This window comes from Cupressus sempervirens, chromosome 3 (assembly GCF_028749045.1).
Source record: "Cupressus sempervirens isolate cs-2001-9-10 chromosome 3, ASM2874904v1, whole genome shotgun sequence".
Taxonomy (NCBI): domain Eukaryota; kingdom Viridiplantae; phylum Streptophyta; class Pinopsida; order Cupressales; family Cupressaceae; genus Cupressus; species Cupressus sempervirens.
Genome location: NC_143120.1, coordinates 299,661,882 through 299,674,522, shown reverse-complemented (window position 1 = coordinate 299,674,522; position 12,641 = coordinate 299,661,882). Strand labels below are relative to the sequence as shown.

At 36.3% G+C, this 12,641-nt stretch overlaps 1 protein-coding gene across 2 annotated transcripts in view; it reads right to left on the bottom strand.

Moving 5' to 3' along the window:
* Positions 1-12,641, bottom strand: part of LOC149566171 (ARM repeat superfamily protein) — a 97,239-nt gene that overhangs the window by 62,714 nt on the left and 21,884 nt on the right. For both annotated transcript variants that reach the window (XM_089819585.1, XM_089819587.1), the window contains exons 5-12: positions 5,102-5,273; positions 4,662-4,777; positions 4,381-4,467; positions 4,114-4,230; positions 3,949-4,012; positions 3,662-3,804; positions 285-332; positions 103-171 (exon numbers count right to left, since the gene is read on the bottom strand). In XM_089819585.1, the coding sequence (XP_089675711.1) occupies positions 103-171; positions 285-332; positions 3,662-3,804; positions 3,949-4,012; positions 4,114-4,230; positions 4,381-4,467; positions 4,662-4,777; positions 5,102-5,273 (816 nt within the window). The remainder of the gene's footprint in view (positions 1-102; positions 172-284; positions 333-3,661; positions 3,805-3,948; positions 4,013-4,113; positions 4,231-4,380; positions 4,468-4,661; positions 4,778-5,101; positions 5,274-12,641) is intronic.

Genomic DNA, 12,641 nt, shown 5'->3' with positions numbered 1-12,641 from the left:
AAATATAGTGAATTCTAGATTGACATACCATGTGAAATTATTACATTGAAATTAGAAATCTAAACATGATGCCTGATTTCAATATTAATACAGAATACCCACCTGATCCTCAGTTATTTGCATGAAGGCAATCGTATAATACACCAGATCAATTACATTATTCTTTATAACCTGGACATGGCATGCACCTATAATGAACAAAAGAAAAATTGGAAGCCCAACTACTATTTCTAAAACTGTAAAACATAGTAAAATAAGAAAAATTTGATCAATACGGCACATACCTTTGCCATTTTGGTATTTCCAACCACTGACAGTAAAAACTCAAACAACTGCAACACATCAATTTGCCACAAGCAATATTCATGAATTAAATGAACATTCTCAAATACAAAAGCAATGTAACTAAAATAATTTGTGATTGCTGACATAGGTGTCAAATGCCAATATTTTTTATATACAATTACAACACTCTTTTCCATTTTTTAAGTTACAAATTCTAAAAATTTCAAGACACAAAGTTATGTTATTGGTGGTAAACATGACATACTAGAATAAGTGGCAATGGACAAGTAAGCAAATGACAATATCTAAAACCTAGTAATAAACACAATGTTTCCTAGTTTGCCAAATATTCCAGACATTTGGCAATTAATTCATATACCAGCTCAAAAATTCACATTTACGAAAGAAATTCTTTAACAATATAAATAAAAAGAAAAATATTTGATAGGCTTACAATCAAGGTCACTGGGAGACGGGGAGACTTCGAGGTCTCCGGTACTGGTACTGGTACCGGTACGACAATTTTTCAAAAATAGGAGATGGAGGTACTTGGAGACAACAATTTTTTTTAATAGTTAAAAGAGTCTAATACTAAATAGTAAAATACTAAATACAAAATAGTAATACTGTAAAACCATAAAACTGAAGTAAATAATAATAGTAATGTCACATTAATATAGAGTCAAATATTTCAAAACTCACATAATCACATTACTGTATCTCATAGTGATACTTGTTTTCCAAATATTGCATATGATTGTCATCATATCAGATTGATATCGCTGAGATTATCATTACATATTCAAATTTTAAATTCAAAAAAGTATAGTTTGATGCTAAATTGCCGATATGCAAATAAAAATGAACAAACTTAGTACAGTAAACAAACCAGAAATCTATCTAGTACTAGTATGTTGATGGTACTATCATCTACTCCACAAGGTTGTGATCATCCATCTCAAGGTCTTCAACTATCATGCTCTCAAAATGATTTAAATTGTCATTGGTCTTAATTTTTCCATCAAGAAACATTAAAATGAGGGCTAAAATACATAAAATAATTTTATTTTTTATTTTTTACATATATTTTTTATTAGGAGACTTTGGGGAGACTTCACATTTTGAATTAGGAGACTGGGAGACCTCAGGAGACTTCGTCATGAAGTCTCCAACCTTTTTTGAGGTCTCCGGAGATGCGAAAAGTCTCCGAGATGTGTCTTTTAGGGGGGAGAAGGGTCTCTAGGTAACCATGCTTACAATGTTATCCACATAATAAAGATAGAATATAAGAAAAGCAGCTAGTTACACAAGTGTGCAGAGATTCCAAAACACATGCAACAATGCTAGATCCTCTATTCCATACTAACAGCTAGGAGGATAGAAAGAAAAATAATGCTAATATTCACGTGACCAAAAAAGATCAACAAGGTTCAAAAACAGAAGTTGTTTATAAAAGGTACTAGGATCTAATCCCACTGAAAACTTAGCACTAAAAGAAGAAAGGGAGGGTAAACCCAAAGTGATTAAACCCTGCGACACAAAATATGGTTCAAGCATAAATAGTCCTGTGAGAGGAAACCCAACACTGCCAATTCTGTAAGTACAGTTACTGTTTTGGGAGGAGTAACAGGCCCAGGAACTAACATGATACGTTATTGACACATATATAAGTAAACACTAATTACACTGGAATTGGTATTCATCAATACAATAACTAAATTATCCCATTAGATCCACAAACTTCATCAAACAACTGATAACTCAATCAGTAACAAAGCTGTACTAATGAGTGATATATTGGTTATGTAAGCACCATGAGAATTTGACAAGTGTCATTGCATTTGTGTCCCAAAGACTGTGGCAGTTTAGCCCATTTTGTATAAGATGAGAAAGAAACAGTAGAGAATGTAATTTTCTTTTTCTCAACACTTGCAAGCCCTTTCGAGCATGAAAGGACACCTCAATCTTTTCTTATTCACAATAGGCATAAGCTCATTCAAGCAGAATAATCTGAAAGCGGCTTTTAAGTTTTCAAGAGTTCAGCTCACCGAAGAAGCAAGATTTGTCGGTGATAGTAGGACAAATGATTAGTATGCTTTATGTAAGAAACTTTCAACTACAAATGGCCAAACAGTTGAGAGGAAGCTGAGCAATGACCACTTCCAAGTTAAAACTTTCATATAAATTGTCCTGTGTTTTCCTTTGACTATTTCATCTTAGCACAAACATAATGCCACTTTCTTTTCAAAAACAGAAGATAACATTAATTGAATTCAATATTATTAGTCTGAAGGATTATTCTGGTAAGACATTGTACATACCAGTAAGTTTCCAATGAGTATCAAATCTTGAGAGATAACAGATCAAAAATGAATCTAAAAATGTCAACACAACATACTGGTTTGACACTATTGCAGAAGATGGATTTATGCAGGTGAAGGAATTATAATAAGAAAGACATGATAGCTTCTGTCCAGACAGAGGAAAAATATAGAATATGAGTATTGGCTAAGTAAGACAAATCTAAACTCAGTAAGGGCAACAGTTCTGAAATTCGAAAAAATAAAAAACAATATCTACATCTCCATTTGAGTAACAGAAAAAACACATAACAGTAGAATGGATATCAAAGCGTTACTGGTATAAGTGGAAAGCCACTTATTAGAGATACAAAGGAAACAGATGGAATGGGAGAACCAGTTCCAATCCCAAATACTACTGTTTTACATACCAGTGACATAACTTCGTATTGATACAGAAGCAGAAGAATTCATCTATCACAGGCTTGTCCATCGGAATATGGCAGAACTAAAACATTAACAGAAGAGAGCCAGTACAGCCACTGCCATTGTGGATTAAAAAGTTTGTGAGTACTTAAAGAACCCTAAGAAACAGATACATATTTCAAATCAAGAAGATTGAGAACTTGATGTAGAGTTTAAAATGTCATAGTAGTAATATACCCACTAAATGGCTCTATATCATTAGTGCCAAGTCAGCAGAAATATCATATGTCACGAAAAATAAGTTCTAACATGCTCTCATAACAAGCAGATAAGCAGCAAGTTGTTAGGAAGCTATATACAAGAAAATGTCTGGCAAATATACAACTGCAAAGAGCATCTACAATAGATATTTGAAAACCGAACCTATAAGACAGAATCCTCATCAGGCGTTGTATGATCTCCACAGTCTGTATGTATAAATAATAAAAGTGATGGTTTTCCTTAATGTAGTCGCCACAAGAAAACATGCAATCAAGCACTTGGAATGAAATTTAACCTGAGAAATGCTAAACCAATCCTGGAAATTTGGAAAATTTAAGCCAGCTATAAATATGGAGAAGTGATTTTAATATATAGATTTTGTACAGTACCTGAATGATAAATGCCTCAAGACTTTGATCGCCACCATCTGAGTCAGTTCGCCCAGCGTAAGAATCATCCTTCCCTTGAACTGATGCCAACTCATAGACCCTAAGGCAGGAAACAAAGGTCTGCCACAGTGGCTCCAAAACAACTGTAGAGAGGCAACACTATTTTAGAAATAATTGACTTGGAAGAAAGATTTTGCCCTCTCTGTCATGAGATTAAAAAAGGTAACAAAGAGAATTCTAAAAGATGTCACAGAACTATGATCACCAAAAATTTAGTTACTTGTCACCTGAAAATTTGGATATCATTAATTTTGGAAAACTCTGAGCCATCTGTGTTAATGTCTTTAAAACCTGATAAAATGAGTTGCTTTTATATCATGTGGAACTTCAAGAAATTATTTATGCAAATTAAAAAGTTGCATCAAATTATTTAAATTTTCTGAATAGCTTACCTCCATCCTTAGACTCCAGTCTTCTGGATCTTCTGAAGGTACTGGAGAAGATAAAATAAATGAGAATTGTTCCAACCATGTTTTCAACATTGGCGTCATCAATTCCCTGGTTTCTAGCTACATTTCAAGACAGGAATTGCATAACAACATTAAGGTTGATAATCTGAAGACTACCTTGGAAGCAGTATCGAACAGACACTGGACCCTTAGCAAACTGTTACCAACATATGCCATAATTTGCTAGTTGAGGATTGTGAACAAACATACCTCGAAAACTCCACTCATTACTCCCAATGTAGAAATGCAACTATGAAGGATTGCCAGAGCTCTGCGTCGCATAGACAAATCATATACCTTGACAACAACAAAAAATCATCAGAGCAGGTTCAAAATAGATGAAAATCACATCAGAAAGTAGAATGAATGAAAACGTATGCATATTTAATGTCCATAGCCACTACTTGTAGAAAAGCATAACTAGTATAAAAATCACAGAAAATTGGGTAGGGAGAAAAAATGAAATAAGAAAAAGTAATACACCAACTCACATTTATAGACGAAACAATTGTGTGTAAACATGGAAATAGAACAGGTACTAATTTAGGCAAAAGCTTATCATCCAGATCCCCAGAAAAAAGGGCCAAACATCTTAAAGCGCCACGAACTGCCAAGTGAGAGAAGCTATGTTTCAAACAGCATGCAATAAGGAGAGCCTACAACCATATATTGATTGGAGCTTTCTAATTCAAAGAGCAGACAAGCACAGAATTGCATCTCACAAATCTTTGTAATTTAAGAGATGAGAAAAAAATCTGAAGCATACGCGGAACATAACAGATGAGGATAATAGTGAAATTTAAAATTGATTACCACTTAATTTTAAATCATGTGCTATTTTCTTAAGAAGAGAGCCAACACCAATAATTAGGTATGATAATATTGCTAAAAAAAAATCCAGAAGCCAATATATACAATAAAATATACATACCACCATTCATATTTGTTTGATCAGTTATCAATTTCAAGAGTGTTGACATTAATTCTGGCCATTCTTCTGGCCAGTCATACTGTGCAATAGATGCCACTGCCATGCCAACTGCCGTACAAATCTTCCGATGAGGATCATCCAAAGATTGCAGCAAAAGATGTCGGATCACAACCTTTAAATAAAGTGAACAGGAATATTCTCAGCAGAGGTTAAAGTTGAATATTTCTGCATCCCAAATCTCATAGGAACAAATGAAATACAGAACAACACTCTTGGAATGCAGCTCATTACCACGAAAACAATAATAAAACAAGTGAAATATATTTCAATCTACAATTAGATCTTCAAATTGCAAGGGAAATAAATAACATGCCAATGAAGTTTGCTTAAAAGTAGCATCCAAAAAAAGCATTATATCCAAGGTTGCACAGGGACAGGTGTACTTCCAGTATGGGTACAGGTACAACTATTCTTCAAATAAGGGACAGGGGTACTTGGGTACCTCAATTTTTTTTATGTAATTTAATATTTTACAGAAAATTTGTAAAAAATACTCATAACAATTAGTTTCAAAACAAGAATGATGATAAAGTTTGCAGATGTAATGTATTAATTTCAATTTCAGATTCACAATATGTTTGTAAATTGTAATAATATATATGTAAATATTTAGATGCATAACAGAGAAGGCAATATAAACATGAACAAGATCATAAATCCTATAAGAATGGCATATTGCAAATGGTAAACTTCGGACTTAAACAGAGATAAAGTTTACTGTTAGTCAATACTGTATCAAAGTTTCAAACTGATTACATGTTGAATAAAATTCGATAAACAGCAAACTGATATGCAAACAAAAAGCTGAAATAAAAATAAGAAATCTTAATCAAGGTCCTTAGCTATGATGCGCTCCACTGAGTATCGGGTACTTGGGTACATGTACCCAATACCCGGTAAGTGTCCCAAGGGTATGGGTATGAATACCCATGCAACTATGATAATATCTTAAGTTACTATTGTGGGTATAGTGATTCGGGTATTCAGGTAAATCAAAATTGGGATTGGGTTTTGGGTATGTTGCGACACAATTCCTATTGAAATTTCAGCATTCCACAGGAATGCATCAACCCTTACACTTCCCAAATGTGGGGACAGCAACTCAAGAGAAACATCCCCCTACCATTCCGCTAGTATCACCAAGTGACATTTCTAGGCCATCTCCTCAAGGAGGGGATGTGCCCCCTCAAAGAAGGAACATTCCTAGAATGCCCCTTTTTAATTTTGGGGACATCAATAAGATGCAGGACATCCTCAAGTCTCTTAAGGAACTCCTAAGCACACCAAAAATTCCGAGTGTCCCTAGTATCATTCAACTCAAAACATGGGCTTTATAAAAACTAGCACTTGCATCTAGAAGAGGTGCAATGGTTACACTGATAGCAAGATATACCTTGGTTAATTTATAGGACTGAAGCAAGGAAAAACTGTGAGTATTATCCTTCTCTTTCTACCTCTCCTCCTTTTGTTAATTCTTCTCCTTGTTAAAGCTGTAGCCTCAATCGAATTGAAGCATATAGTAGATCATATTGTATATATGTTAATAAATGTATAGCTGTATTACATACATACATACATACATATATGACTGCATATACATATAACTGCACACACACACACACACACACCTAAAAGATTAAGTTTATATGATTTACTATTTGTAATCAGATCAGTCTTTTCCTTATCATCTAATATCACCTGATAACATATCAAATATGTCCGAGTAGCATCGGATGTTTTCATCTTTGTTTCCGGTGGCACTTAAGGCAAGATTATAATAAACAAGTTGTTGGTAAACAGATTTGTTCTTCGTTGAATATGACTCTTGAATGCCCAAATTATAAACAATATCTGATTACAAACAGTTGAAAAGCCACTTATGGATAGACTAGCTTTTCTCTGAATTGATAGGTACAGCTCCCTATGGTAGATTTGCAGTGAATTATGTTTTATTTCTAAGAATCTAAACTAATATGGGGTGTGTTCTTGACCTGAGAACAAAAGAGGTAAAACCAAGCCAGACCTGAACAAGATCTAACTTGGGCAAAAAAAAGGACTTCTGAAGAATTGATTAAGTTTATGAACCCACACATCTTGTGAACTCACAAAGCTTAATAGCATAACAACTAATATTGAACTGAATTAATTAGAATCTAAACTACAGAGAAGAAGTTAGCTAAAGGGAAAACGTTTAAGGGGTTCCTCTTTGAACATGCAATGACACCACTTATCAGATATGTTCACTGCCTTGAAACAGGGGAATGAAACTCTGTTCTTTCCTTGCTTCAATCCAGATTAAAGAGAAAACATATAGCTACAACTAATAGAAATGGAACAAAAAATAGTTGATACAAAATACCATTCAATTAACTCTGCAAAATCAAGTACTTCACACCAAAAATTTGCCGACCTTTTATTAATCTTTCAATTTCATACATATAGGATTTTGAGATGACCGTTACAATAGAAGTTCAATCAATTTATCTCCTCAAAGAATGACAAATGGCAAGAAACCAGTTTGTCGTATTGCAGTAATTACATAAGAAAGTGAAAAGGGGGCAGAATGTGAATCACTTCGTCTTCTTGCCCTTTTCTGCTTTTGTTTTATAGGCCTTAGCAACAACTATGATTGGGATCAGCTCTTCATGCTTAGGCACATGTATATTGGTGTATCTCAAGAGCCACTTAGAATGCTCCCTAGCAACTCCTTCACAGCATTCAATTGATTTGGCAATTCCTCCATGGCCACGTGTATGCATCCGCTAAGTTTTTGGAGTTCCACGACTCTGTTTTGATTACTAGAAGACACATCAATCAGACTATCTAAGAATTTGGAGAAATTCTCTTTCATGACGTTTATCCCAATGAGTGCTTTCCCCTAGCCACTAATCTGTGAATCTGAATGTAGCCCCTTCATGAGTTCAAATCCTCTATCTTGGGTCTTCTTCACTTTATCCTTTGTTTCCTTAAGTCCTTTTGGCAAGATTTTTGCTTCTACGGCTTCCTTTCCCTTCATTTGGATGACCATCTTCAGAAAAAAAATACAATCCTCACACTTCATTCTCTCTCCGACCAGAGTATTGCTATTTGCTAAAATGTTATCCTTCTCTGTTTCTAATCTTAAGATAACATTGCCAATTTGTTCTATAATAGCGACTCCCTCTAATTTGAGCTTCCCAATCCAGTCTTTACCAATTTGGCCAAAGTGCCTATCTTCCTGAAGTTGAGAGATAAGGGCTTGAACTTCGGCAACAATAGGATTTCTTGTTACTGATACTCCGGAGATAGTTGCCAATGGAGTGACATATTGTCTGATGAATCTATTCAACTCTTCTATCTCAGCCTTCATCCTAGCTTTTGACAGCTTCATGTTTTCCAATTGTCCCTTAATTACTTCATTGGTTGACTTCCACAAGCCAACCTTGGTGTCATGTCTGGCCTCTCCAAGGTCCACCGAGTGCAGGGTAAAATCATCAACAGTCATATCTTCAATTCTTCCTTCTTTGTAGGGCTTGGCTATCTCCATTGTTAGGTGCCCTGTTTCTGGATCTTGCCCAAGTATAGATAGTTTTCTACTTCTTTAACTTGGTTAATGCAAACCCAGAATGAACTACAAGGGATATGGTATCCTTCGCAAGGGCACTTTCATCTTTCCTTTTTCTCTTCCTCTCCAAAGTATCCTCTAACTAGGAATCAGTGCCTATCACTTTGTAGGCCGTCCCAAGTGATTCTATGCTAAACATCTTCTTAACTGGAGTGATTGTCATCATAGTTGAAGAGAAGGGATTCTTCGGGCCCTGAGAAATGAGCTTGGAAGAGCTCTGGCCTTTGTCCACCTCTGAGGTTTTCTTCGTTGCCTCATCAGATTCAATAGATTCACTACTACTACTCTTTCCATCTCCCAAATCTACTATCTGTATTGGGAAGCCACTTGGTTGCATAAGTGTAGCACTTACTAGCGGAATTGGGCTATGATGAGGAAAGGAGACTGGTGTAACATGGGGAGAGGGAACTAGTGTAACATGAGGAGAGGGAACTGGTGTAACAGCACTATCCTTTGGCTCCTCTGTCTTCTTCTCTTTAGCACCAGTTTGGATTCCAATAACTAGAAGGGAGCCATCATGACAAGTCTTAGCTATGGGAATGCTCTTGTCTAAAGGTTGGTCACCTCCTCCCAAAGGTTGAGCTGGTCCTTGAGTGATAGCTAGTGTTACGCCAGGTGTAGCACTCTGGAAGGAAGAGGGACTTGCAACTACTGGAGAAGCTTGAGTGGCTGCGCCTTTACTCCAACTTCTTTTGGCTGTCCATTCAACCCACTTCCCAGTTCTTTTGATGATTCGGGCCATCATAATGTCTAAATGTTCCTCAGCATTCTCATAGGGCTCTGAACTGATAGGAGTGTTCCTTAACTTAGTCAAATATGTATTACTATACATATTTTGCTCATCATCCTCCAATCCTTCAACATCAAGATTGATATTATATGTTTTTATTTGCTCCACTGTGAGCCTGGTGAAAGCACGATCTCAACTTTCAAATTCATCTTTACAATCTGCCCAATAGTCTTCAACAATGGTAATGTGTTTGATCACACTCCCAATCTGCAAGACATCCCTAGCATATCCATTCGGATCAAACATAGGTCTCAAGACCTCATACATCTCCAATTTGTATGTCATCTTGAACACTTTGAGCATATTCTTTGCATCAAAGCAAGACTCGCAATTGTAAGCTCTTACTTTCATAAGGAACTCATATCCCTTATTCTTCAAGCTTTCGCTTAGCACATTCACCTGGACCACCTATCTCACGATCTCTATCAGCACGATCATGTCACTCGAATACCTAGGCATCTTCAAGGGGAATCCATCGAAAGCTGCAAGAAGCAAATATGAGAAAGATAAGAATTGGATAAAATAGCTTCCGAACTAACTAATAGCCGCCATTGCCTCCCGACTGAATCTCCTCTCCAGGCATCCTTGGAGTTCCCTGCGAATTCTCATTGTGAATGCGTCATTAACTTTGACATACTCCGCATAACTATTTTGCAATTGCAAACATGGATAAAACTCATAACACTTCACATCATCAAGAAAGTTTTCTATTCTTGGAAGGCCTGGCCATAACTGTAGAGATGCTACCATGTAAATCAAAAAGGAAGACATATAGAAAGTATTGTAGAACTTCGCGGTGCTGAGAGCCTTGGAAAGATTTTCACTTACCTCGTAGGCCCAATCAATATATTATGTATCTGAACAAATAACTTGTACTAGAAAGAAATACTGTTCAACGAAATTTAAAGCTTCTACCTCACCTTTTAGTCTGTGTAGGAGAACCAAAATGTCTACAATCTCAAGTTTGAGATTAGTAATCTTATCTAGAATTTTTGGGACCTTACTCTTGGTGCTCCCCAACTTTTGAAACCAGGACTGCATAATTTCCTTCCTCCACACCATCTTCTTTGTGGAGAACTCAGAGACTGCTCCTCCTACCGTCAAGTCCAAAAACTCCTCCAGTTCTGGAACTCGAAGGCAATTCACCACAGTTTGCCTAGCAATGGAGACTAATACTATATGATCAAGTAACACAATTTGTCTGGTATCTGGACTGTAGTGATTTATGCATTCATAAATCAATTCTGGAGCTTGGACTGCCACTAGGAAACCAACTGCCTCTACTAGTCCACTTCCTCAGAGCTTCTCAGTTATGGGATGAATAGGCTCCGACTTCAGCCTTCTTTGGAAAGCTTGCATATCATAAAAACGGAGTGAAGTATCTGTAAAATTCTGCAATGTGGACTTGATTCCATTTAGTCCATCAAACCCTGCAAATTTGGTTGCCATTCTGTCTGAGAATGAAGTAAATTGAAATTTCAAATTTAGATGAGGAACAAGATATTGAATTCGCAAATACAGAATATTTGAAAGCATTGTGCAATTTAACAGCATAACAGTTCAAGAAAAAGCGGTAGTTTGAATAACTGTTATGTTGCCATCTATATAGGAGTCTCAATTCATCCGTTGATCTTCAGGATTCGCGCCACACGAACGAATTAAAGGATAAATCCATTGAAACAGTAAATGCAGGAGCTTCTAACGGATATTTTGGTGTCTTTTCACTGTTTTCTTTGGCCCAACGGTAACTTTCCTTTCTCTCATACTTGCTTTTCTGTTTTCCATTAAGTTTTAGAGAATTATGACCAGAGTACCCCATAAGGAAATATCCGCCTAATTGAATTTTGCTCAATATACCTTTCCCGCAATGGTTAGATTGTTTCCATTATCATCTTAAGATGTTTTGTGTGTAATTCGTGGGCCCAATCTGCTTACCAAGTTGATTTTCTCTTGAATGCGAAAAATCGTCCTCGTGGGTTGAAAACCCACTGAAGAGAAGACGATTCCCATTTTTTCGCCCAAGCTTTCCTTTAAACTTTATTTTTTGAGTTAATATTTCCTTTGCGTTTGGAAAATCTTGAAAGTACTGCAAAAGTCGAAAAGGGGGCCCACCTCCTTGTTTCTTTCCTTTACAATTACCTTTGGCGAAAATCAGACTTCATGGGTTAAAGCCCGCCGAGGAGAAGTCAACTTTGAGTTTTCCACCTAAGATGATTCTAAGCGCTATGATGAATCTTGAATGTTTCCCAAGGTAGAATATTGTAATGAAAATAGGGATTTTCCATAAAATAGCTCATTATCTTCTTATATAGGCCCTTAAACATCATTTATTGCTCTTCGCAAAAAATTGCCTTCATGGGTTGAAAACCTGTCGAGGAGAAGGCGATGCTCGATTTTCTGCAAGCTTCCTTTTGTCAATGAAAACATGATAAGCCACGAACAAGCCCAGCTTTGTGAATAACTTTTGCATGTTGCAAGAATCCCCATCGAATTAGGTACTAAGCTACCCATAAACTCACAACATCAAGGAAAGCCACCCAGCCATGAAATGTAGGAGAAGGGAAAGATGGAAAATCCAATGGAGACTCTTTTCACCTAAGGGAAATTAAAACTAGACCTAGACATACCTAGGCTTAACTAAGACACAAAATTTTCCACTTTTGCAGAATATTATAGGGTGAAAAGTGGGGCAACACAAGTCATGTCACATAGGGACATGACCCTATGTGGCAATAGCCACGTAGAGTTATGTCTCTACGTGACATGACTTTTGAATACCCTGTTTACCTCTGCTCACTGCTGATGGGAAACAATATCAATATCACAGCAATATTAAGTACCTTCAGCAGCCAACAAACAACTCCAATCTGCAGTCTTCGATCAGTATTAAGACATTACATTCATATTATAGCAGAAGCATTATATATCAGTTTTGATTATTTAAATTGTTCAAAACTGTCACATTCAATATTTGATTCAAACCAAAGTAAGGAGACTTGAACCCAGCTTAGACTCGGCAAGGGTAACTCGACCTATGACCTAGCTCGGACTCGCCTGTGACTTGGCAAAGTGATAAAACCCTTGAA